General features: G+C 48.6%; 1 protein-coding gene across 1 annotated transcript in view; it reads left to right on the forward strand.

Annotated features, from left to right (window-relative positions):
* Positions 1–25,099, forward strand: part of QSOX1 (quiescin Q6 sulfhydryl oxidase 1) — a 46,916-nt gene extending 21,817 nt beyond the window's left edge. The window contains exons 3-12 of the mRNA XM_006876435.1: positions 4,432–4,477; positions 5,038–5,140; positions 7,535–7,625; positions 10,204–10,349; positions 11,874–12,008; positions 13,932–14,061; positions 17,013–17,135; positions 18,804–18,951; positions 22,204–22,383; positions 24,321–25,099. Of these exons, the coding sequence (XP_006876497.1) occupies positions 4,432–4,477; positions 5,038–5,140; positions 7,535–7,625; positions 10,204–10,349; positions 11,874–12,008; positions 13,932–14,061; positions 17,013–17,135; positions 18,804–18,951; positions 22,204–22,383; positions 24,321–25,099 (1,881 nt within the window). The remainder of the gene's footprint in view (positions 1–4,431; positions 4,478–5,037; positions 5,141–7,534; positions 7,626–10,203; positions 10,350–11,873; positions 12,009–13,931; positions 14,062–17,012; positions 17,136–18,803; positions 18,952–22,203; positions 22,384–24,320) is intronic.
* The last annotated feature ends 2,033 nt before the right edge of the window (positions 25,100–27,132 follow it).

A 27,132-nucleotide genomic window follows, 5' to 3' on the forward strand; every position in this document is an offset into this window, starting at 1 on the left:
AGAAAATGAAAACATGTCTACGAGAGCCAAAATATGTCCTTGAATTTATCCCACCTGAATTTAGAGATCATCTGAAGAACAGATTTTATGCATTGGACACTAAAGACCGAAGACCAGAAGAGTTGTGGGATGACATCAAGAACATCATACATGAAGAGAGTGAAAAGTCATTAAGAAGACAAGAAAGGCGGAAAAGGTCAAAATGGATGTCAGAGGAGACTAATGTTTAGCAAAGAGTAAAAGAATACAGCAGTGAGCAGAGTAAGGGTCCTGGTGTGGTCAGAGGGAGCAGCTGGAGAGAGACTGGTGATTTCTCTGCACTCTTTGTTCCTCCTGTGGGAGATCAGATAAGGGTAGCCCCCAGATTTTAGTTTTTGCTTCAAATAGCTATAAGCACAGTTCTAGCTTATCAACATTTCCTAGTGTTTAAAAGATAGGAACAAGGGAAGATAGAGGATAATGAGGGTGTGTTGTTGTTGTCAAGTGCCACCAAGTCGGTACCGACCCATAGCGACCCATATGCACAGCAGAACAAAACACTGCCAGATCCTGGGCCAACCTCACTACTGTTGCCATGTTTGAGTCTATCAATGCTGCCACTTAGCCAATCCATCTCGTTGGGGGTCTTCCTCTTTTTCTCTGACTCTCCACCTTACCAAACATGATATCCTTCTCCAGCGACAGCTCCCTCCTGACAATATGTCCAAAGTATGAGACATGAAGTTTGGCCATCCTGGCCTCCAAGGAGCACTCAGGCATTTTCAATATTCTTCTCCAACACCATAACTCAAAAGCATCAATTCTTCTATGGTCTGTCTTATTCACTGTCCAGCTTTCGCATACATATGAGGTTATTGAAAATACCATGGCTTGGATCAGGCACACCTTAGTCTTCAAGCTGACATCTTTGTTCTTCAACACTTTTAAAAAGAGGGTGTAGTTAATGTTTACTGATCACTTTGTGCCCAGGCACTGTACTAAACACTTTATATGCATATATTGTCATAGAATCCTACAGCAAAATTTCAAGCTAGACAGAGGCTGCAATCTATAGATATAATGCAATTCCAATTTGTATTTCATCACTGTTCTTTAATAAGATGGAAAAGTGAGTCATGAACTTTATATGGAAGGGAAAGAGACCCTGGATAAGTGAAGTCCAACTAAAGAAGAACAAAGTAGGAGGCCTCTCACTTCCCAATTTGAAAACCTACTACACAACCACAGTAGTCAAAACAGCCTGGCACTGATATGACGACAGACTCATAGACCAGTCGAACAGAATTGAGAACCAAGAAGTAAATCCATCCACCTGGGGATAGCTGATCTTTGAGAGAAGGCTAAAGATGGCAAAATCCATTTGCAGAAAAATGAAACAAGACCCCTATCTCACACCATATACAAAAATGAACGTAAGATGGATCAAAGACCTAAATGTAAAACCTAAAACTGTAAGACCATCAAAGAAAAAATAGGGATAAACTTAGGGGGCCTAATACATGGCATAAGTACACTATAGAACATAACTGAAAACACACATATAGCAGAAGACAAACTAGATCACAGGGACCTCCTAAAGCATTAGACACTTATGCACATCAAAAGATTTTACCAAAAGAGTACAAAGAGAACCCAGAGACTGGGGAGAAAATTTGGAAAATGATGTATCTGACAAGAAACTAATTTCTAAAATGTATAGAAAACTTCAGCACCTCAGTAAGGAAAGACGGCTACAATTACAAAATGGGCAGAGGACATGAACAGACTCTTCACCACAGAAAACAATCAGATGGCCAACAAACATATGAAGAAGTGCTCCTGGTCATTAGCCGTTACCCACTGCCAGTGAGTCAATTCTGACTCATAGCGACCATGTACAGGGTTTCCGAGGCTGTAGATCTTTATGGGAGCAGAAAGTCTCACCTTTTTCCTTTATAGCGGCTGGTGAGCTTTAACGGCCAACCTTGAAATTAGCAGTTAGTGCTTATCCTACAGGGTCACCAGAGCTCCATTATTAGCCATTGTTGTTGGTAAGTGCCATCAAGTCGGTTCCAACTCATAGAGACCCTGTATAGCGTTTCCAAGGAGCAACTGGTGGCTTTGAACCACTGACTATGTGGTTAGCAGTCCAGTGCTTATCCTACAGTACACACCAGGATTCCATTAGCCGTTTGGTGGTAGTGGTTGCAGTAAGTGCCATCAAGTAGATTCCAACTCATAGTAACCCTGTATAGTATTTCCAAAGAGGGACTGGTGAGTTTGAACTGCCTACCTTGTGGTTCAAACCGACCTGGAGGTCAAGTGCTTATTCTGCAGCTCCACACCAGGGCTCCCCATTAGCCATTGTTGTTGTTGAGTGCCTTTGAGTCAGTTCCAACCCATAGAGACCCCGTATAGGATTTCCGAGGAGCACCTGGTGAGCTTGAGCCACTGACCTTGCAGTTCAAACGGCTTTGCAGTCTGGCACATTAACCCACAGTGCCACACATTAGCCATTAGAGAGCTGCAAATCAAAATGACAAATAGATATCTCACCTCAGCATTTATAGCAAAGTTTGAAAAAGAAAAACTGTGGAGAGACTGGGACTCCCATACATTGCTGGTGGGACTGTAAAATGGTGCAAATACCATAGAAAATGATAAAGTGCTTCCTTAAAAAGTTGGAAATAGAAATACCACATGATCCAGCAACCCCAATACTTGGTCTATATCCTAGAGAAATAAGGGCTGTGGCATGTATAGATTTATGAACACTCACGCTCATCACAGCACTAATCACAGTGGCAAAATGATGGAGACAGCCTAAATGCCCATCAATGAAAAAATGGTTAAACCAACCGGTTATACAATTGAATTCTACAATAATACAACGTTGAAGAATAATGATGAATCTGCATAACACCTTGTAACATGGATGAACCTAGAGGACATTATGCTGAGCAAAATAAGTCAGTCGCAAAAGGACAAATCTGTATGAGACCACTATTGTAGAAAGTCAAGGAAATGTTTTCATATTAAAAGAAACATTTTTTTAAGGTTACCAGAGGTGAGAGGGGAAGGGAGGATAAATCACTAGAGGGTAGATAAATATTAACTTGGGTAAAGTGGAAGGCAAAAAATAAGATTAAAATATAGATGAGATCATCCTCATTTTAAAGATGAAGGTTCAGAGAGATTTATGGATTACCCAAGGTCACACAGCAGGAGGATAACAGAACCAGGCTTTGAACCCAGATCTGCCAGACTCCATGATTCTGACCCCTGCACTCATAACCATCAGGTTGCAATAAAGCCAAATGGCCATGTTATTAGAGTTGGAGGCTCAGTGGAGCTAAAAATGGCCCCAGGATTGGGGACCCTCAGGAAAAGGTTTCCCCAGCCTAGAAGCTCTTTCCTAGGTAGTTAGTCTTATGTCAGGACAGCTCAGCTCTGCTCCTTCAAGTCCAGCAGAGTGCAGGCAGGAGCTCAGCACTACTGCCATTTGGGCAGGGGCCTGGATCCTAAGGGGCTGTCCTCTGTTCTGTGACCTCCTAACCCATGACAATGGGGGATTAGTCCAAGGGTCCTGTAAGTGAGCAAAAAGGACAGAGTGATGAGTTAAATTGCTAAATTGAAATTGAGTTAAAAGTTAAATTGAAACATGAGTTAAATTGTTAAATGGAAATTGAGTTAAAAGTTAAATTGAAACATGACTTCTTCAAGGGCTCAGGCCCATCCTTCCTTTGGTGAGCATGCTGTGCCAGGCCTCTGTCTGGGAGATCTCAGTGGGTGGATAAATTAGTGTCAAAGCCCTTTTGTTTTTTCAAGATAAGGAGCAAGAACAGATTTCCACAAAGGGCATCTGACATTTTCCTAGAAATGAATGATGTGACTTCACTTTATTTTTTCTGTTGGGTTTACAAGGAAAAATAGCAGTGGTCTCTCATTATTCATTTACACAATAAATCTTTTCCGTAATTATGTAATAGGTACTAGTATTTTAAGGAGCCCTGGTGGTGTAGTTGTTAAAGGACTTCCTGATTAACCAAAAGTTTGTGGTTTGAAGCCATAGCTACTCCACGGGAGAAAGATGAGGCAGTCTGCTTCCGTAAAGTGTACAGTCTTGGAACAGTTGTGGTACTTTATAGAAAAAGGCCCCGTTTGGTGAAGTGTATGAGCTACTGCCTACAGCTTCCCTCAGTTGCGTCAGAGATTTGGGATAGGGATTGATTGGGAGGAATAGCAAAGGGGGTCAGTGTCCTGCTGGAAGAGCCAGCGTGTCCCTGCTCTTCATGTTACAGATAAAAAACTCAGGCTCAAAAACCTAAGTAATTTGTCCAGGATCTCCCACCTTAGTAAGTAACTGGGTCTTAACCCCAGAGCTATCTGACAACAGTGCTGTGTTGTTAACTGCCATGCGATACTGACTGTCTCTTGTGTGTTTGCTTCTAGTTCTTTAAGGCCTTTTCCAAGAATGGCTCAGGAACACCACTGTCAGGTGGGTGTCCTGGCTCTAGTTGTCCTGTTGGCTTTGTCAACTCTCCTGCCTCCCCTCTTCCTGGAGTTTCTGTCAGGGTGGACAGGCCTGCCAAACATCAAGGTCCACAAGCATTGGGAGTTGCCCAAATGAAAACCTTATTTGGGTTTTCCTAAAAGAAATGTGCTCCTTCCAGTTAGCCTAGAAGATTCCTTGGGGAAAGGTAGGCTGAAAAAACTCCTCAGTTTAGCCCTCTCAGGGTCCTGGGATGAGGGTGAGGTGCCATGTTTTCACAAGAGCCTTTGATGTCAAAATGGGGTTGATTTACCGAAGGGCACCAGATAGCTCCTGCAGGAAGCTCTCCTGGGTCCTAGTTCTGAGGTGCTCTTTCCTGCCCTCTCAGGGACAGGGGTCCTTGTATTTTTAGGACCTCATTTCTCTAATGCAGAGGACACCATATCCTTCTCTGTCAGAACTAGCTCAGGCCCTAGGCCCTTAGTTTCTGTGAATGAGGCTAACAAGGGCACTGGAAGGCGTTCTGTTCTCCCAATCCCCGTCCCCATGTCTGTTTTCATTGACAGTGGCTGGAGCTGATGTGCAGGCTCTGCGAGAGAGGCTCATTGATGCACTGGAGACCCATCATGACACGTGGCCCCCAGCCTGCCCTCCACTGGAGCCTGTCAGGTATTTTGGAGTGTGGCAGACTTTGTTCAGTGTGCAGTGTGGGCTAGGATCACAGGCCCGGGAATGAGGAGGTAGTTGGAATGGCAGGGAAGGGAACCTTGTTGATTTCTTTCTGTTGCCTTTGCCATTGGGGCAGATACCCTAGTCTACCACAGTACAGAGCCACTTCTGAGCAGCTGGTAGAAGGCCTCCTATTTCTTGAGGTCCTAACTGAGGGGCCCTGCCTTCCTGGAGCTTCCTGACAGATGCAAGGGGCCCACCTCATTGGGAGGGAAATTGGGATGGGCTTCTCCAGATAGTGCTTGCTGTCCTTTCTCATCATAAATTGGACACTTTGGAGATGCAGCAGGATTATGCAAGATCTAACTCAGGGAGGGCCACTGAGAGAGTGGGCATGGGAAATAAAACTGTTGAGAGAATAAGGAGGGAATGCTAGATGAAGGGAGGAGAAACTCAGAAAAGCCAAGTCTTGTCTCTTAAGTGAAGGTGGTCATCTGTCTGAGCAGGTGCTGTGACTAAAAGGGGCTAGGGGTGGGGTCTCTGCTGCCTATGCTGTAGACTATCAGCACAATGGCTGGTGCGCTCTAACTGCCTGCCAGAAAGGCTTCCAGAATTGCCTCTTTTCAAGGAAAATAAGGACAGTGAGGTTGATGGATGTCTTGTCATGACTCTGCCAAGAAGATGGAGACAGCTACATTGAGAATACTACATCCTTCACTTATGAAAGAGAACTCAAGATAAGATAATGCCCACCTAAGGGACAAAGAAGGACCAAATCAAGTAGTAGCAGGGACTGTTTGAGGGAGCTCAGCCTTAGAACATGATGGAGGTCCCAGGTACTAAGATAGCATCATGCAGTGGATGCTTGAAAGCTCAAGCCTGTGTCCTGGGGACTCTTCAAAGCCGTAGCCCTGCTGAGAGATTATGTTTCTAAGTACAAGTTGGGAATGAATCCAACTTAGAAGGCTCTTTGTTATCTTTTCCAATTCTCCATCCTCCCAAGAGGACCTGACAGAGACCCTGGACCACCCAGTACATGGTGTTATGTGGTTTGGGTTCCACCTCTCCAAAACACCCATGTCAGCCTATAGTCTGGTCCTTACTTCTTCCTTTTCTTTCTGTCTTTGTCACTCTCCTTTTTACACACATATATGAGGGGACTTCAAAAACTTCATGGAAAAATGGAATAAGAAGATAATGGAATTTCTCCACAGACTTTTTGAAACCCCCTCCTACATCCCTTATGGCACATTTTTATCCTTAAGAGATCTCAAAATCAGGCAGACATGCCAAACTCACTCAGAGTGACCTCCCTAAAGAGTTCTAAGAAGGAGGTGGAGATGCATGAAGAAAGGTAAGCTGCCTTTTCCTGAAATCAGAGGGTGTGATGGACAGGGGTGGGGATGGCCTACCCTATGGGATTTACTTTTCTGCCAGGCGAGGGAAGGCCTGGCAGAGGGGTCTGAGAGGCCATGAGACTGTTGGTGGCCATGACACCTCTTCTCATCCACCCATGGTGTATGTCGCCCCTGACCCCCACTTCTCTAGCAGATCCATGTTACCATCACTGGGCTGGGCTGAGCTCCAACATTGCCCCAGGTAGCACCTTTTGTATACAGGAAGTCACTGCCTCAACAGTGAGTCAGTAGAGGAAAAATCGATCTCCTGATTGAGTAGTCTACCTTTAGGGATAAAAGGAAGGTGCATCCTCCCATTTGCCATCTGACTTTTTGTCTTAAAAAAAATCCAGCAATATCTTGTGTATTTGTTGGGGATAATCAAATTTGTCTTTGTATTCTACATCTCCACCTTCAGTTTCCTCATCTTAGAATGAGGAAGTTGGATTAGGTTGCTTCTGAGCTCTTCTGCATCCAGGATTTATGATGCTTTCATTTCTTTTGTATGTCTACCCCAAGGGAGGAGAATGCAAGTCTCCCAGTTGGTGTTTACTTACCACAGAGCAAACTGTGTATCTAATGATTCTAATCTCCAGTCTCAGGGGATCAGTCACAGCCGTATTCAATAAGCCTGAGCCATACTCAGAACGTAGAGACAACTGGCCTCAAAGTGTCCCTTCCCAACCCTTCTCCCCGAGACTGACTCAGGCTCACTCTTGACTCCTAAGAGAGACAGAGTGAGAAAGGAAAAAACAGCAACAGGGTGGATGAAGAACCAGGGCTAGGAAACAAAAACATCCTGTGAGACTGTGGGTTTGGTTTATTCCCCCCTGAAGGGCTGGCAGTAGGAGACTTCCACAAGGGCTTGTGTGGAAACACAGGAGGTTTGTATGGCTGTCTGTGCAGTAGCATGTCTGTCACTCACATCTGGTGTGATTAGCAGTTATGCCTGTTCCCACTGGCTGTGGACAGTGAGCACCAGAGTTGTCTCTTGCAGGCTGGAGGAGATTAATGGATTCTTTGCAAGAAACAATGAAGAGTACCTGGCCTTGATCTTTGAAAAGGAAGGCTCCTATCTGGGTAGAGAGGTGAGCCACCCTCAGGTTCCCTGCCACTCTGGAGCACCTTTGGGAAAGAGCCCTAGCTCAGGAGCAGGACTTGTCCTGAAAATTCTAGGGGCCTGGCAATGTGCCTTTCTTAGCCCTCTGTCGTCCTGACCCCAGCTGAGAGAAGCAGGAAGTTTGGGAGCTGAATGGTGCATTTTGTCTTAAAACTTTTGTGTCTGCTTTTTTTCCTCTCATCACAACCGAATGTGCTCACACTCGGTGTTTACTGAGCGTTGAACTAGATTGCTGATATATATAGTTGCTAATCCTCACAATTAACAGGGATGATGAACACATCTAAGATCACACAGCTCGTAAATTGGTGAAGCAGAGCTTTGAACCAGGACTGTCTGCCTCCAAAGATGATGTTGTTTCCACATGGCTCCTGTGCCCCTCAGGCCCCCCCACTGCCATCAAACTGGAGTTAAAAAAAATAAATAAATGGAGGAGGAGACATTAGAGACCATTTAGTTTTTTATATGAGGAAATGGGGTCCTTTATAGGTGGCAGGTAACAAGACCAGACAAGCTTGAATTTCTACTCCATCATATACTTAATATGTCCTTGGGCAAGTTACTCAACTATTTCCTGAGCTTCATTTCCCTGTTTATAGACTGGTGGTGGTGGTGGACTCTCAAGTTGGTCCCACTCACACAGACCCTGTATAGGATTTCTGAGGCTGTAAATCTTATATAGGGACAGAAAGCCTCATCTTTCTCCCAAAAAGCGGCCAGTCGATTCAAACTGCTAACATTGCAGTTAGCAGCCCAACTCATTACCCACCACGCTACCAGGGTTCTTTGTCTATAGACTAGTGATATTTACATTTTTTGGTAATATTTTATGGGAAGTCAAATGAGGAAATTTAGCTAAAGGACCTAGAATAGAATTAGACACGTAGCAAGCCCATTGTCACTGAGTCAATTCCAACTCATAATGACTCCGTAGGACAGAGTAGAATTGCCCCAAAGGAGTTCCAAGACAACAGTCGTTACAGAAGCAGATTGCCACATCTTTCTCTTGCAGAACAGCTTATGGGTTCTAACCTTTCAGTTATTGACCTTTTGGGTTCCTTACCTGACACATCCTAGGTGCTTGATAAGGATCCCCACCCTCTTGCCTGCTGCAGAAGCTCTCCATTACACCACTGGCTCGTGGGCTTCTAGAACCGCAGGCCACTTAATGGACTTTTGCCAAATGCAGAGAGATGGGCCAGTGCCTGGGAGATGATCCAGGACGGTGCAGGGAAAGGACAACACATGAGGGTGGGGATGAACTTAAACACCACTGTTGCCTCTGAATGGTTTTCCTGCTGAAACTCATCGAGCACAGTTGAGAAGTCTGAGCTGAAACCAGAAACTTGGCAAGTGACTCCAGGGCTTTCAACAAGAGTAGAAGGACAGGGAGGCAGGGACAAGGGAGAAAGTTTTACCTAACCCTCTGGGAGTCCAGTTCATGCCTGGGGCCATAAGAAGTGACTGATAGGCTTTGTTTGGAATCAACTCTCCTTTTTCTCCTCTCCCATCCTGTCCCCTGTATAACCAGGATGCTCTGGGACAGTTAGTACGAGGCAAGAGAGAACAGTGGCCAAGAATGCAGACTTCAGAGCCACACTAAAGTGGGATTTGTAGCCCAGTCAGTCCACATACTTGCTAGCTGTGTGGCATGGATACAGTATTTCTCATCTAGCTTCAGTTTCTTCATCAATAAAATGGGAATTTTTCAAATAAATACTTGTTTAGCACTGTTGTTAGTGCCGTCGAGTCGGTTCCGACCCATAGCGACCCTGTACAGGGTTTCCGAGGGTGTAAATCTTTACGGGAGTAGAAAGCCTGATCTTTCTCCCGCGGAGCAGCTGGTAGTTTCGAACCGCTGACCTTAAGGTTCGCAGCCCGATTCGTAACCACTACGCTACCAGAGCTCCTTTAGGTGCTACTTATTTTTATAAGGAACTTTATCAAATTAAGCCATTTGATCCTCTTAACAGTCTTATGAGGTTTGTCCTATTACTATTATTATTATTTTGTAAGGAAATATTGAGTCAGGGAGACGTTTAGTCCAAGATTCAACCTCAGGCAGCCTGGCTCCAGAGCATAAAGTACTGTGTTCCCTCTTCTGTCTCCTAAGATATTCCTGTTTCATAGTGTCTTTTCAAAGATTAAATGAGAGAATCTATAAAGAACACATGATACACATTCAACAAGTGTTAGTCTGACCCCTTCTTATTTCTTTTAAAAAATGAAATCATCATGTTTAACTAAGGTTATTTCCCTCATTTTGAATATAGCTAGAGAGTATCTTATAAATAAAACTGAAACCACACTTTTTTATGCCCTTCACAAATTACTTTTTAGTGGATAGAGTGAAATTAATACTAAATGGTGGTGCCTTAGAGAATGAGGTCTCCACAGTTCACATGCCCTTCCGTTTGGGTGGCGCTTGGCAGTTGTTACTGTAGCATGAGAATCCCTTATTCCTCCCATTATCCACTCAGAAAGGTTTCGATTGAACACAGCTGACTGTCAAACCCCTCCCCCCAGATGACCTACTGTCTCCGCAGGTGACTCTGGACTTGTCCCAGCACCAGGGCGTGGCGGTACGTAGGGTCCTGAACACCGAGGAGGACGTGGTGAGGAAGTTTGGCGTCACTGACTTCCCATCTTGCTACCTGCTGTTTCGGAATGGCTCTGCCTCCCGGGTACCTGTGTGAGTATGATGTCCCCAACTCCCATCTCTGCTCCTTCCTTGTGCTCATTTTTACTTCCTGTCACAGGGGCAGTCAAGTGGGCAACTGGGTTTAGTACTTTCTCCAGCAGTGAGTCTTCTGAGGAGCTCATAGGTGGGTGAGGAGCGCCCTCTGTGGGGGAAGCGGCACAGGTTGGCCTGTCTGGTGGGGACAATGTCACTGCAACCCAGGAGTCCTGCCACACCCAGGGTTGGTGTCCACCCTCACTGCTACTGCACCATCCCAACCACGGCCTCCTCTGTTCACAGACAAGCTCATTGGCAGGCTGCAGGCCTGGCACAGACTCAAATATGCCTGACCTTCCCTCCCTTTGGTTTTCTAATTGCAGAAAAGTTCATTAGGAGCCAGACAATAGCCAGTTCCAAAATGCCAAGAGAAAACAATCAGGCCAGCCTCAGCCCCTCTGTCAGGCTCCCGCTGCTGCTGAATGGCCTGCTAAATGGCGCCAGATGGTGCCTTGGTGCCCTCCCTGGGCAGATGATTGATGTCAGCCTGGCCCTCTAGGCAGGAGCTTGAGGGCCAGGGAGATAAAGGCTTGCATGAGTTGCCCAATGAGCTGCCCTTCAAGGCCATTAGTGGCATCCTGCGCTGAGGCTAGGCAGGGTGGCCACTTGCCCTCAACCTGCCTTGGCCTCAATCAAGCAGCACTGGGGCCAGCCCTGTCAGCATTCTGCTGGGACAAGGAAGCGTGTGGCCACAGAGGGACTGAGGGACAGTGGTGCTGAGGAGAGGAGGCATTATTTCCTCACTTGGAGTTGGTGGAGGGGAAAATTGTTTGTGACGATGCCACTTCTGAGCCATCTGCTCATCTATAAACATCAGGCCAGGACAGCGGAGCGGAAAGCAGTGATTCCTGATGCAGGCTCCCCTGGGCTGTCCCATCACACCACTGCTGATTTCTGTGTCTCTCCCTCCAGGTGGCCCTGGCCTTAGTGGGTCTGACAGAGCATTTGTGCTCAGGAGATGTTTCCAGGACTCTTCTCTCTCAGAAGAGAAAAAGACGCTGAAAGGCTTATGAAAGACTGTAGAAAATGTTGGTGATGTTACTGTTGTTGCTACATTGTAATTTTTAAATCAATTACCAAACTCCCTTGACTTCCTTGAACAAGCTTGTTGAGTAGGCAGATTCCTTGAGATCAGCCACCAATTGGAAACTTCTGTCTATGGCAAGGTGGTCAAACTCGACATCCTCAGTTCAGGGTTCTAGAGATTGGCTCCTGGTAGCTGAGGGCAGAGACCTTACCTTTGTGGTAATGTTGAGTCACCACACAGCTTTCGACATCAGCTGCTATCAGAGAGGCTTTCTACAGCATCTGCAGTTGATAGAAAGGTTGACATGAGGCATAGTTTCCTATGTTGGGTCTCATTGAGGAAAGACAACCCAAGTTCACGTTTCTTCATAAACATCTTCATGCTTTGTCTTCTAGCATTAGTTAGCTCTGGGATTTTGTTTCCCTACACTCACTGGATCTCTTCCCTCACAGGCTTGTGGAATCCAGGTCCTTCTACACCGCGTACCTGCAGAGGCTCTCTGGGGTCACCAGGGAGGCTGTCCAGACCACAGTTGCACCAACCACAGCTAACAAGATTGCTCCCACTGTTTGGAAAGTTGCAGACCAGTAAGGCCATGACTCCCTCTCTTTCCTGTCCGCTACCCCAGCATTTCTTCTGATTATAGACCACCCTCCACACATACACATGCACATACTCTCTCCTACTCATTCCTGTACCTTGTCATGAGTTCAGGACATCCTGGGCCCAGATCTTCTCCCATCCCCACTAAGGATTGGGGAGGAGGAGCAGTTGGCGGGCTGGCCTCTCCAGTGTCTGCCAGTAGGATCCCAGTGCTGACTGCAGGAAGTGATCATGCATTTGATTTTATCTTTCATGGTGAAATGAATACTTTTTGATGCTCACATCGCTTAAGAACAAGTCAAATCCATTTGGAAGAATATTCTGAGGCCTCCAAGCCAACTTCCCACTCAGGCATTTATTCTTCATCAAATACTTTTGAGTTCTGGTAGTGTGCTCGATATTATGCATACAGACACAGACAGGGCTGCTGCAGTTCCTACAGACAGCAAGCTTTCAGTCCCCTTCACAACATCCCTTCTAGAAAGATACCCAATCTTACTTGAATTCCACTTGTGTAAGGGAGCTCACTGCTTTTTGAGGTAGCTTGTATCTTTGTGCCCAGCTGTAAGCATGAGAAAGTTGCTCTTCTGTGAGGCTCTCTGGCTTTTGCTCTTGTGATAGTCTTTCTATCTGGACCTCTTGGTGTGGCTCCTGACAGCATACCAAATGGAAATGACTGGTCAAGGCGCCTCTGAAGGAGATACACAAGAGACTTGGTGAAAGGTCTTCTGATTTCAAGAAGGATTTGCATCCTCTCATGAGGGACTTTAAGGGTGAAAAGTGCTAACAGAGCTATTTTTAGTAAACCAGGGAGGAAAGAGTGAGAGCTGGGAATGATCATAAAGGCTGCCCTGACCCTTACAGACTTCATATGCTGAGCTCTGTGCAGTGTCTCCTTCAGTCATGGAGCCATTTTTTGAGGTAAAGTACAAGACTGGTGAGAAAATAGAAGCCCAAGGACACCAAGTGAATCACAGAGAAGGGACTTTGCCACAGGATAAGACACAGTTAGTCACCATGTTCTCCTTGTTGGCTCTCATAATGCTAGGATGCAGGTGGGGCAGGAGTCATTTGTTTATCTTACAGGTAGGTAAGTGAGGCCCAAAGAGGTGAATTCAGTTGCCTAAGCTCACAGAGCTAGCTCACTGTGGATTGATGCCAGAACCTAGATCTCAGGAGACAGAGCTAGAGAGACAGCCAAAATTCCAGGAGCTCTTCCCATCAGAACTCTGGACCCAGACCTAAGGGAATGTCAAGGGCAGGGCTGGAGCAGCCAACCTGGAGCTGAGGTCGGCCCAGAAGGGGACCGGCCTGAGTTCCAGGGAATCTGTGAGCACATCAACCCTGAAATAAACAAACCCTCTACCTTCCACTAGTGACCTGATTAAAATACTTTGTGAATCATGGGAAAAGTTAGCCCTAGACCTTGGGAGGAGAACTGATTAAGGCCAGGAGCTACTGAGGGCTTTACGATTATGTTGTCACTTAATCCTCACAGCAGCCCTACTGTGAGGAGTTTTTTATTTCTCATCTTATAGGTGAGGAATTGAATCCTCCCAGAGAAGTTAGGAGTTCTGGTGTGGTCCTGTAGGATAAGCAGTGGACTGCTAACCACAAGGTCAGCAGTTTAAACCCACCAGCCGCTCCTTGGAAACCCCTATACAGGGTCGCTATGAGTTGGAGCTGACTCCAGGAGCACTTAACGACAGCAACAGAGAAGTAATTTACCCACGGTCACATGGCTAGCCACTGGCTGAGCCAAGTGCAGACTGTGGGACTCTGTGACTGTCAGCATCGCCCCTTCTCTCCTTCCCTCCCTTTACCCCTGGGTGCCCCTCCACCAGCCCCTGGCCTATGGCTAATGCCCCTTTCTCTCTCTCCCTCCACCCTGTCCTCCGGGTCTTCAGCTCCAAGATCTACATGGCTGACCTGGAATCTGCGCTTCACTACATCCTACGGATAGAAGTAGGCAAGTTCTCGGTCCTGGAGGGGCAGCGCCTGGCAGCCCTGAAAACATTTGTGGCCGTGCTGGCCAAGGTGAGAGGGCCTGTGGCCTCCCTTGTCTGTGCAATTCCACTTATGGTTAGTGTACATCCCCACAAACCAGGCACTAGGCTGACCTGGCTGGCCATCTGGACCCACAGCTCACCCAGTCCACTGTGGGCTGTGGTCATTGGGAAAGCAAAGTCCCTGAGAACCACAGTGGAGTTGAAGAGAGAGTCCCATGTGGCTCTCCTGAAACTCCTTTTTGGCCTTTTGCACACGGCCCGGTGTCTGACCCAGGTCCCTGCCCTATAGTCCTGCTTTCCTTACTCCTGAGCAGTTTTCTGGCAAGATGGCTGCCACATGATGTGTACCGACTGCCTACTGAGGACATATGTCGAGCATTTCATGAATCCTCTGAACTTCTCTGCAAGTATTCCTCCCTGACACTTTTAAGAGGCCCAAGGAGGGAGGTCAAGTGACTTGCCTTAGGCCTGAGTTCTGAGGTGATATGGTCAGAATTGGGGCTCCAGAGCCTGTGCTGCTTTTCTCCACCATTCTCTGAGGGTGAGATGAGGGCTCTCTCCTCCCTTCCCTGTGTCCTCCTCTCTGGCTACAGACCCACTGCCAATGCTGCTTTACTTAAAACCCGAGGAGCTGCTGCTGAGTACTGCTGAGTCAGATGCGGGCTCTGGTCCCCTCAGAGGCTGACTGCTGACTTGGCAGCTCTCAGCCTGGGGGCCAGATCGGAGCCCTCTTCTCTGCAGGTCTGCGGCAGCTGGGGCTACCTATGTGCTAATTTCGTGTCCTTCCCTCCATGGGACTTCCTGCTGCCCTGGTCCTTCTCCCCACCTGACCATTCCTGGCCTTCCCGGCCCACTTGGCTTGGTCATGTGCATGTCTGATTACACTAAGAAGACCCTGTGAGGTAGTGCATGCTCCTCACAGAGCACTGCTACATCTGAGGCAAGTGACCCCTGGTCTCCAGCCCACACTGCCACTAGAGACTTTTCCTCAGGTCCTGAGGGCTGCTTGGTCCCCAAGGCACTGAGACCTAGGGCTGTCTCCCAGAGAATCACAGGAAAAAAAAGGGCTAAAGGAAAAGCCCCAGGTGCTTTTTCAGGTACCCCTCAGGAGGTCATTGAGTGTGGAGGCATCATCTCAGGAAAGTTGTTTCCATGAGCCACCCACATCTCTCAGCTGTACTCAAAGCTGCTTTCTCTGCTTGGCTCTCAGTGGCACTATTTGGAGCCAGTTCGAGGGGAAAAAATGCAGGAAAGACCCCAATTGGGCAGAGACTTCAGCAGCAATTCTCAGTGGTGCCTCCAGAGCTCCCGCCTCAGTGAGAGCTGGTCCTGAGTCTGGGATGAAGGAAGGGCCCCTGCAGAGAATGGAGCAGAGGAGCCTGAGGGCACAGCACAGAGACCCTTGTTTGAACTCTGCCTATACATCCTCTTGGACAGTGCAGAGTATTCTGACCCGGCCCTTGCTTGGTGGCTTTGCCATAGATAGGAACAACAGCGGCACCTCTATTTCTTGAGCTCTGACAGGATGCTATTTCTCATAACAATTCCATGAAATGGGTACTGGTATACCTCTTTTTCTAATTGAAGAAACAAAGGCCCAGAGGAATAAAGCACCTTGTCCAAGGTTCTCCACATAAGCTAATCCATGCTCCTACTCATACATGCACTGTGCTCAAAGGGCATCGAAAGTCTAGAAGGGGATAGTGCTTCCACTGCTCTGCTCAGCCTCTGAGAAATATCAAGGTGGGTGTCCTCACATATCTGCCTGCCTGTACAGAGTATCTTCCACTCTCTTATCTGCTCCGTCAACTGAGTGGCTGGGCAGGAACTGACCACTGGGTGGCGTGCAGTCACCAGGATTTCCCTGTTCTGGATTGAGGGGAAGACTTGCTGTGCCACAGCCCCTTAATTCATCCTACCCCTGACACCCTGGCCCTAGAAAGCGGAAGGCTCCGAGTCAGGGTGGCGAGCAGAGGTCAATGAGAAATGCTGACTTTAAGCTGTAAATTTGTGTTGTGAGCCCCAGAGGGCTGTGTGAGCTAACCAGGAGGGAGTGTGTCAAAGCACGAGATTCTTTCCAGCCACTTCTCACTCTGGGGGAAGGTGTCCAGGCTCTGAGGTTTGATAAGGATATTTCATGGCTTCCTGAGAAGACTCTGGGAACAGATTGTTCCGTTTAGTTATACCTATCTCCTGTGTCTTTCTCTCAAATGTTTTCCTTTGCTCTTTTTCCTCCACAAATTTCTCAGTGTCATCGTCCTGTCGATCTCCCACTTGGGCTTTTCATGGGTTTATCTGAGCTGCTCTGTGCTCCATCTCTTCTGCAGCCAGCCACCCCCAGTGTGTGTGTGTGTGTGTGTGTGTGTGTGTGTGTGTGCATGCGCATGCGTGGACACATAAATACAACCTCCTCCCTGGAGTCCTTGTGGTTTTAAAGTGCTGATACTAATCAGATTTGAGTTGACTTATTGTCAGAGTAGCCTTTCATGCTCCTCAGAGACTATTGGGAGTTACCATCAAGATTTAGATCTTGGCTATAAGCCCCTGGACTGGCTTGTCCCCACTGACTGCCCATGGAATACAAATGCAAGGCCTTTGCCAGCCTGGTCCAGCCCGTCAGTTAGTCAGCAAGTCAGCTGCTCAATCCAGAGAGAGGACAAGTTCCCAGCAGCCCCTGGGAACTGCACAAGTGCACTGTTCTTCTTCAAGGTGGCATGGGTCAGGGGTCCTACATGACCAGCCCCAGTTAGAGCCTCTCTCCTTTCCCTACCCCCTGTACCCCAGCCTTACCAGATGCCCCAGAGAAAAGGTAGTAAGGAATCCACATTGGTACCTCAGGTAGAATGTTTTCCTGGTGATTTAGGAACACTCCACAAAATGGCTTTGTCCCAGTTCTATGTAACTCCCTTGTTTCTCCAGGGTTGTGGGGCGCTACAGAATTGTTTTTCATTTTCCATCTTCTGCTTGTTCCTCCCATAGTACTTTCCTGGCCAGCCCTTAGTCCAGAATTTTCTGCATTCCACCAGCGACTGGCTCCAGAAGCAGCAGAGAAGGAGAATTCCATACGGTTCTTTCAAAACTGCCCTGGACAGCAGACAGGAGGTGAGTGTGGCTCCTCTTCGCATTCTCAGTATTTATGAAAGGGGAAGGGTTAACGTTATATTCTCAGGCCTGATTTACCAATTTGCGTTCATGACGTTGGCTGGGCTCATCCATTAATAACTAATAAGCTGTACTATGTAATGTTCTCCCACTATGTGACAGGTGCTCTGCTGGACTCTATTTAGTCACTATCTCTTTCACTTCTTATAACTGTGCTGGCACAGAAAAAATAATATCTCCATTTAACAGATGGAGATACTGAAGTTAAGAGATTAAGAGAGGTAACTTTTCAGAAATCATGCAGCGATTGGGCTGGGTTTTAAAACTGGTTGTGGGACTTCAGAGGTGTTTATCCAGGGCAGGGGTTTGTTTTGTTTTTTCATCAGGGTGTGTGTGTGTGTGTGTGTGTGTGTGTGAATATATATCCCTGCTGGGTGCTGTTAAGTCGATTCTGTCTCGTAGTAACCCCATAGGACAGAGGAGAACCTCCCCATAGGGTTTCTTAGACTAAAACGTTTATAGGAACAGATTGCTAGATCCTTTCTTACGTGAAACTGCTATGGGTTCAAATAGCCAACCTTCCATTTAGCAGCCAAGCACTTAATCACTGTGCTACCAGGGAGGTAAATACAAATATGTATATCCTACATATTAAACCCACATCAGAGGTATGGGTCTCAGGTATTTTCTTCTCTTCTGAAGGCTATGTCTTCATTTGATGCACAAAAATTTATAATTTTGTTATTCGTGCAGCTGGGGTAGCTAGCTGCAGAAGAGATGGAGCACAGAGCCCCTCAGATAAACCCATGAAAAGCCCCAAAGTGAGAGTGACAGGACGATATATAAGAATGTCATATATAAGAATTTGCTGTCTAAAAGCAAGGTTTTAAAGTATTATTTTAATGTTTTTTCTTCTAAGAGTTTTAAGATTTTAATTAATATATGTAGGACATTGACCCATTTTGAGTTAATTTTCATATATGGTGTGAGGTATGGGCCCAACCTCATTCTTTGCATGCGGAGATCCAGTTAAGCTCCCAGAGTTGCTAACCTGAACTCCCTGTTTCCTCCAAGAAGCTCATGCTTCCTGTATCCTCCTGTTCATGCTGCTGTCTGCAGAGGTGGTCCCTGCAGCTGGGAAGGCACAAAATCTTACAGACTAGTAGGAGTCAAAGCTTGAAAGGACCTCAGGAATTAGTCCCCCTCGTTTTATAGATGAAGACATTTAGGATGGGTTATGGGCCTAATGTAAGGAGCTCTGGTAGTGTAGTGGTTATGAATTGGGCTGCTAACCTCAAGGTCAGCAGTTCGAAATTACCAGCTGTTCTGCGGGAGAAAGATGAGGCTTTCTGCTCCCGTAAAGATTTACAGCCTCGGAAACGCTATTCAGGGTCACTATGAGTCGGAACCGACTCCACGGCACATAACCGCCAACTATCATGGGTTAATCTGACCTGTTTCCCAGGTTTTCTTATCTCCTTCTCCCTTGATGGGTATAGCTGGTAAAAGGGAACTACCACCTTTAATGTGATAGACACAGAGAAAAAACTAACCTGTGTCTCTGGGCTGCATGCTGACCTTTGAGTCTCCAGGAAGCCTCTCTCTTCACCTCCCATCCCATTCATTTTCTTCTCACAGGCACACTCAAAACTCATGTTTGTTCCTTAGGGCGCTGTTATTACCAACAAGGTCAACTGGGTTGGCTGTCAGGGAAGCGAGCCTCATTTCAGGGGTTTTCCCTGCTCTCTGTGGGTCCTCTTCCACTTCCTGACTGTGCAGGCAGCTTGGAAAAATTCATACCACCCACAAGAACAAGGTAAGTCCAAGGCCTGCTCACTCCTGTGCCTCAGATCTTGCCCTGTTCTGCCCCTTCCCAGGAATGAGGAGCAGGGCAATGCCCTGGAATTCTCCCTCCCACTCCCTGCTGCAGTTTGGTAGTGGATGGGGCAGACAGTCTTGTGGGGCTCTCTGGGAATTCTGTACATGCAGTGGGCCATGCACTACCAACACACTACCATCCTCCTGGATGGGAAGGACCTTGAAAATTCACTGGGGTGGGAGGGTGGAGGCACTGAGACTCCTCTCTGGCTTTGTCAGAGTATACAGCTTGCTGTGGTTTCAGTCTTAATGAAAAATTTGAGATTCTCTTTTTTCTACTGTCATAAAGAGAACTCTCTTTCACAAATTACATAGTTGATACCATGTGCTTTTCCCTCTGCAAAAAATTTCTAGAGGACGTAAACGTATGCCCCCTCCTGCTCTGTTCCTGTCCCCAAATTGTGCTGCTGCTCTGTGGAACCCACACTGCCTCACACCTACTTTTAATGGTTGAAAGAATGGGCATTCAATTGATCACACATTTATTGAGGAACCAGGCCCTGGCTCAGCTTGGAGGAGAAAAAGGTGAAAAAGAGGCAGGCCATGCTCTGTGGAGTGTCCAGAGAGCCATCCTGCAGTGGGCCAAGGCCAAGTGCCAAGAACAAGAGCAGGGATGTGTGGGTAGAAGAAGAGGCATGCTTCATCTCTTTGGAGGGAGCAAGAAGCTTCGCAGAGGAGGCAGCTTGAGAGCTGGTGGATGAGTAGGAGTTTCACTAGGAAAGAAGAGGGGCCCACACAGAGTGAGCAGCCTGTGCAAAGGCAGACTGAAAGAAAGGACCTGCCGGGCGTGCAGAAAGTTGAGCCAGTCAGTCCAGCAGACATTTCATTGTCTCTGAAATGCCAGGCACCGCACAAGGTGCTGAAGATACAGCAGTATCTAAGACACAGAGTTTGTGTTCCCAAGGGGGCCAATATTTTAACGGCAGGAGACAGACATAAGCACATGAGTGCTTCTGGGATAATGATGAGTGTTGTGAAGACAAAGCAGAATGGTGTCCAAAACAGGGCTAAGGAGGAAGATGGGACTTTTTAGGAGGGTGGTTGAAAAACATTTCTCTGAGGAGGTCACCTTGTGCTAAGACCTGAATAAGAAGAAGGAAGAAGCTGTGAGTAAACCTAGGCAGAGAGCCTTCCAGGGTAAGGACTGGCAGGTACAGAGAACATTGGTGTATTTGCAGCACGAAAGGTGGCCAGCAAGGAAGCTAGGCTGTAGAGGGAAACAGAAAGAGGAAGTGAGCACATGCGGACAATGGTTTGAATTTCAGTATTTGCTGCTGGGTGGTGTGTGGGCTCCAGTGGAGCCAGGTGGAGGTAGCCAGACAGTTAGGAAACTGTAGACTAGGTTTGTCAGTGGTCAGATTGAGGAATATTGTGAAGGTAGAGCTAATAGGACTTAATAATGGCCTGAATGAAGAGTATGTGGGAACAAGGACTTGGGATTGGCCTCAGTGTTGTTTGGCCTGAGCGCCTGTTGTTTGGTCTGAGCACCTGGTGGTCCTATCTGCCAAGAAATGGGACAGTTCAAAGGTGAGAGGGTGGAGATAGGTTTTATTCCTATTCAATATCAGATATGGACAATGGAGTCAGGGTCTCTGGGGAGGTCCAGCATGAAGGTATGAATTTCCATTAGCATGCTGGTATGATTTAAAGCCACAGGCTGGATGAGCTCACTCATGGGTAGGTAGAGGAGGGACTGAGGACTGAGCTGTGGGCACTGCTGCTCCAGACCCCTGCCAGAGCAGGAGGCGCCAGAAGAGGAGGCTGAGAAGGAGCAGCTGCCAAGGTTGCAAGAGGGCCCCAGAGTCCAGTGTTTCAATGCTGCTGAGAGATGGCGCAAGATGAGGGTGCCTTTGAAAAGAGCTGTTGTAATAGAGTAGCGGCCTAAACTGAAAACACTGCCGATAATGGGGTGAGTATAGGACACCAAAGGAGCTCTGGTAGTGTAGTGGTACGAATCCGGCTGTTAACCTCAAGGTTGGCAATTCAAAACTACCAGCTGTTCCATAGGAGGAAGATGAGGCTTTCCACTCCCTTGGAAACCCTGTGCAAGGTCGCTATGAGTTGGAACCGACTCCACGGTACTGAACAACAGCAACAAATAGGGCATCATGTTCAATAAAGGGAGGGTCAGTGGAAGCCTTAATGAGAGGAGTTAACACAGTATCTGCAACAGTGGACTCAGACATACCAACCAGTCATAGAGATGGCGCGGGAGCAGGCTAGGGTTTGTTCTATTATACATAAGGCCTACGTGTAAGTCAGATCAGAGCCGTGACTCTGTGGGCTAAGGTGCTGGCCTGCAAAATCAGTTAGAACCTCAAGGACACCAGCCACTCTGAGAAAAAGATGTCTGCTCCCATAAAGATTTACAGTGTCAGAAACCCTAAGGAGAAGTTTTACTCTGTCCTGTCCTATAGGTGTGGTACCGTAGGATAAGCACTCGACCTTAAGGTCGGTTTGAACCTCAAGGTCAGCAGTTCAAACTCACCAGCCAATCCTCAGAGACCCTCTACAGGGTTGCTATGAGTCGGAGCCAACTCAGTGGCACTTAACAACAACTACATAGGGTTGTTATGAGTTGGAATCAGTTCAGAAGTGAGCTTAGTTTGGTTTTTGGTTTTGTTATTGTCAGGCAGAAACTTGGTTTCAGTTAGAGGAGGTCAGTGTGGGTAGTATCCAGAGCCTTGTCGTGACTAGTCCTAAGGGCCTAGTGGAAGAGGTGGGTGGGAGAGAAGGTGGGCACAAGCTAGGGGGTGTACAGAGCCAAGTCAGGATAGGCTTCATAGTGTCAGGGTACTCGAGGGAGGTGAGAGCTGGAAGGCAATCAACAGAGGTAGGACCAAATAAGGGCTGGAGGGGTGGGCTCTGACCCCTGCCTCCCTCTCCAGCCAGGCCTCGTCATAGAGAGTCCTGGTGCCCTGCTAAAGAGTTTGGACTTTTTCCTGAATAAGTGACAAGAATCTGGGTGACAGACAGAGAAGGGAGGCTAAGGTTTGGATTTGAGAGGGGATGGGTCAACTCTGTAATGACCCCTGAGATAAGGCCTCTTCATGGACAGGTGGAGTGGCCTGGAGAGGGGAACTGTGGTGGAGATAGGGACGAGGTGGCCTGTGAAGGGAATATGGTGGCAGGGCCAGTAGGGGCAGGCCTCCAGAAGGATCCCTGTGAACAGAACCTCCTCTCCCTGTAGCCAAGCCCCAGGAGGTCCTCCAAGCTGTCCGGGGCTATGTTCACTACTTCTTTGGCTGTCGAGACTGCGCTGACCACTTTGAGCAGATGGCTGCTGCGTCCATGCACCGGGTGAACAGTCTGGATGGTGCTGTACTCTGGCTCTGGACTAGCCACAACAGGGTCAATGCTCGCCTCGCAGGTAAGGAAGGGCCACCTCCAACATTGGACAAGGTGGGGGAGCTACAGAGTCCTGGAACAGAGGTGGGGGAAGGGATCAGAGCCCCCTAGGTACCACCCACACTTCACAGTGCTTCCCAGCTAACAAAACCCTTCCACTTGCCCAGCCAGCCCTGTTGATGCATGTCAGTATTATTAGACCCATTTCCTAGATAAGGAAGTAGAGGCTCTGACCCTGTTAGGGCTCTGGCTGCTCTTTCCCCTGCACCAGGACCCCTCTGCTTGTTGAGGTTCAGGGCCTTCTGCCTCACCTGCTCTGCTTCCAGCAGTTGTCCCCTTACTCAAACTCAGAGGTAACAGAGAGCTTGATTTTTCCCTGCCCTGAGAGAGGGAGCTGATGATAGGAGCTGGAAAAGAGAGACAAAGTCCTTCCTGGAAACACTAGGGACTTATTCCCATGAGAGGATCAAGTCTTCTCTGGGTTTCCTTTATTTACAATGTCCCTGTCCTCATAATGGATCAACAGGCAAAAGCATTAGACTCCAGGGGGTGACCAGAGGCTGGCAGGGTCGGAGGGAGCCATCTGTAGGCAGGGCTGAGCTAGTCTGTAGGGGATGAAGGAGTGGATGAGGCTGCCAGCAGGCTTTCAGGGGTGGGCAGGGCGGGGGAGTGGGATAAATAAGGCCTGAAGCTAAGGTTAAAGGAGCTGAACTGAGCAGGTGGTGGGTACAGTGCCTGCCCTTGGTCTTGATCTCTTGGGACTTCCTGGTGGACTTTGAAAAGAAGACACGTGCCTGCTTCTCCTCCTACCCCGCCTTTGCCCCACCCCTTTAACCCTTAAAGTTTTCCCATTAGCCCTCTGTCTCCATGACCTCTGCAAGCTGCTGACTTCCCTTGGGGGCCCAGCTGTAAGAGAGCAGAGCAGTCCACCTGCCACTGAGGGGCCAAAAGGAAGGCAGTACTGCTCTGGTGTGGTCCTTTCAGGTCACTCCAGTAATACTTAGCAGGTCCATACTGAGCGCTTTCATGGACGTTCCAACCCCCCAGATCTACTTGTTAACCCTCCTCTGAGAAGCCATTCTGCCTTTTACATAATTTGCTGCTGCTGCTGCTTCATGTGGTCAATAGCTTCTATTTTTCTATGAAAACTTGTAGGAGAGGGGGTTCCTACAAAAAAGGTGAGCAGATTGACACTTCCCCCAGCAGCCTGGTGGTCACAGCAGCTCAACTCTTCCCAGTGCCCTTTTTCTCCATCCAGGCCCCAGGCCTCCCCACAGCCACCCCAGGAACCTCCTGAGGGGGAAGTTACACAGATTACTTCCATTCTGTAGAATCACCAAAGACAGCAACTCTTATTCTTAAAAACATCGTCCTTGAATTAGAAAAGTAATTTATAGTCGCTGTATAAACTGGAAATGTTTATACAAGCTTTTAAAAATTATTAATTAAAAACAAAAAAACACCACTATCCACAGAGCAAGCAAAGTCTTCAAGACTGTCCATTCTGAGTCATACCGCTTTTTCCCTTGTCTGATCCGGGAATACAAATTGCCTGGAAAGTAGACAAGGGGAGGCAGGGACCTGGGTAGCTGGGGAGTGACTGCTGCGGGACACTAGAGTTGGGGGGGCTGGGGTGGAAGGTGGTTGTTGTTAAGTGCTGTTGAGTCGGTTCTGACTCATAGCGACTCTATATAATGTTTCTGAGGAGCAGCTGGTGGGTTTGAACTGCTGACCTTGTGGTTCGCAGCCCAGTGCTGATCCCACAACCAGAGAACCCTGCTCCAGAAGGCTCCATGTGCTGAGCTCCACCTTGGCCTTGGGCCTGTACAAGGCCTTTCACTGGGCTCCTTGAATAGCAGTGGAAAGCCCTTTGCAGAGGAGGAAGCTGGTTACTGAAGGGAGCAATGACTTCTGGGTGGGACTCATATCACAGCCCACTGTGTGTGCTTCTCTCCTCAGGTGCCCCCAGTGAGGACCCCCAGTTCCCTAAGGTGCAATGGCCCACCCGTGAATTGTGTTCTGCCTGCCACAATGAGCGCTGGGGTAAGCCTGTGTGGGACCTGGGTGCCACCCTCAGCTTCCTCAAGGCCCACTTCTCTAGGAGTAACATGGTCCTGGACATTCCTCAGGCTGGGCCAGGCCTCCGGGCTGTTAGGGAGCAAATAGCAGGCACCCCAGAGCTGGTGACTGGAAACTCAACTCTGAGCCCTGAGGAGACTGCAATCATAATGGGCCCAAGGACAGAGTCCCCCAGAAACACCATTTTGGATGTTCCCGCTGAGAGACCTGGGACAAGTCATGCCCAGGAACGGGGCCCTGGCCCGGGTATGACCAGCACTACACCGGACCACGGACCTCCTAAGCACCTAGTGGAGCTTCCAGGGGAGGAGCTGGAGCAGCTCCAGGGGCAGCGACGCTTGAGCAAACGAGACACAGGGGCCATGTTGCTGGCCAAGTTCCCAGCGGAGAAGGACCTCCTCAGGGGCCCTTCAGAGTTGAGACGAGTGGGGCGCAACTCCAAGCAGTTGGTCAGCTTCCCTGAGGAGGAACCTGAGGCCAGGGCCCAGTGGGGCCGACGCCAGTGGCTGCAGATGTTGGAAGGGGGCTTCTCCCACCTGGACATCAGCCTCTGTGTGGGGCTTTACTCCCTGTCCTTCATGGGCCTGCTGGCCATGTGCACCTACTTCCGGGCCAGGATGAGGGCTCTGAAGGGCCGTGCCAGTCACTCCACAGCTTGAACCAAACAACTTGGGGGTGGCAGGAAAGGGAGCCTACCTCCTTCCACTGTCCTCCCTCTCCCGCTCCCTCCCAGCCTAGAAGAATGGGAAGTCCAGTAAGCCAGTTGCTCCAGTGGCCCTCCTCAGGCCGTCTTGAAAGAGTGTTCCATAGACATGAACAAGATCTAGGTCCATCTGACAGCAGAGGAGAGGGCAGCCTTGAGCTGTGGGCTCAGGTGGTTCCGTTCCTGGCCTTTCAGCACCACATTCTTGCTTGTCAGCTTATTTGCAGTTATGCCCCATTCTTAACTTGAAGCCTCCGTGTTGCTTACTTGATCTTGGCCCTACACTGAGGCTACTGAGGCCACAGTTTCCAAGGTTCCCTATCCAGAGAAGGGTCCCCTGGGCTAGGCCGGCATGCCATCTGGACACCAGAGAGAAAGGCCCACCTCTGGCCCTTTGTGACCTGGCCATCCTCCAGCCTTCAGACCTCCTCTGGTGGGATTTGGCTTCAGGATGGGTTCTGGAAGCTTTCAACTGCTGCAGGAAGAGGGTAGGTGGGAGTCAGTGTTGGCTTGTCCAGGTGGGTGGGTGATGGTGTCGGGTCTGCAGGGTGAATGGCTTACTTAATGGGATCTTATGAGGCAGCGGCTTAGGGAAGAATGTTGGGATGGATAGTGTCATGGCTCTGGCTTGGTTGGGAGGTAGTGAAGCCATGAGAAAAAGATGGTTGCTTTAAAAGTGCTTTGGCGTCTTCCCATTGGACTCTACCCCTTGCTGAGCTGAGTCTTTTTTCTCTTTATTTTGGCTTCCAAAATAGATGCTAATCTTTGAATGTCAGGGTTGCTGCTTTAGGGTAATGAGGGGGTGTCCTCCAGGTTCTACCCTCCAACATGTAGAGTTGAGAAGGCTCCAAGGAGAGGGCAATGCTGTAAACATGCTTGTTTCCCATTCTCCCCTACTGCTGGGGTGCGGAAATAAATTATTTTTACTAAAGCAAACATCAGTATGTTCTCTAACTGGCTACTTGGAGACTTTGTGTCCAGCCCCACCTGGAATCCGCCAGACTTGGCTTCCTCAGCACGCATAGCCCCTAGCCTGCAAAAGAAATGGTGGCTATGCCCAGCCCCACTGTGGAGGGTGCCCACCCTTCATCCACGGCCACAAAGCTCTGTGCACAGACCCCGTCAATCACCAGGTGCACCAGAACAAGGTCTGACAATTCCCACTCCTGCCTGCTCCTGTTGGACTCTCCCAGGGAACACCTGCCCCAGTGCCTCCAATTCTGCATCTGCCCGGCCCTTCTCAGCCCGCCATCTCACACCTCCTGGCACCCCACCGCAAGGAAGGGAAGGGCTTGGCTGTGAGGGTGGGGCCTGGACTGGGCTGACTGCTCCTGGGGGAAGAGTCAGTGGGATTAGGGAGCTGCTCCTAATCCCTCTGCCAGCCTGGGTTTTGCTAGGATCAGAGCAGCTGATAATGAACCTCATTACGGGGGAGCAGGAGCCACAATCGGATTTAGGTTTTCTCTCTGACATCTTCACTCTGCTCAGATGGCTTCTGCACTGGTGGAACAGGTGGAATGCTGTGCTAGGGCAACTGGGGGTGGGGGTGGGGCACTGGCTGGGGTCAGATCCCTGCCCCCATGCTTCTTTCTGCCCCATTTAGCCATCTGACTCCTCTGGGTGTGTTCTAGCCCCAAGTCTCTCTGTAGCCCCTCTGTCATGGGTTTCCTCCCAGTGCCCCCTGCAAACCAGAGGCTCCTTGTTCTGGGGATAGACAGAAACTTGCCTAGTAGTCCTCGACCTACTTCCCCATCCTCCTGACTGGGTTTCCACCACCCCCTGCTTTGAAGGCCTGAGAGAGTCCAGCTGCTGAGGCCTGGGTGGCAGCACCTGCCTATCAGGCCCTGTCTGGGCATCTTAGAGGCTGACCAGCCAGCACACTGTCACACTGTCAGTGACGCTACCCTGGCCTGGAAGAGGCCGCTGGGTCCAGTGCCAGCCTTGCCCACAGGCTAAGAACCCTGACACAAGATCAGGTGCAGAGGATTT

Source organism: Chrysochloris asiatica, unplaced genomic scaffold (assembly GCF_000296735.1).
Source record: "Chrysochloris asiatica unplaced genomic scaffold, ChrAsi1.0 scaffold00379, whole genome shotgun sequence".
Classification (NCBI taxonomy): domain Eukaryota; kingdom Metazoa; phylum Chordata; class Mammalia; order Afrosoricida; family Chrysochloridae; genus Chrysochloris; species Chrysochloris asiatica.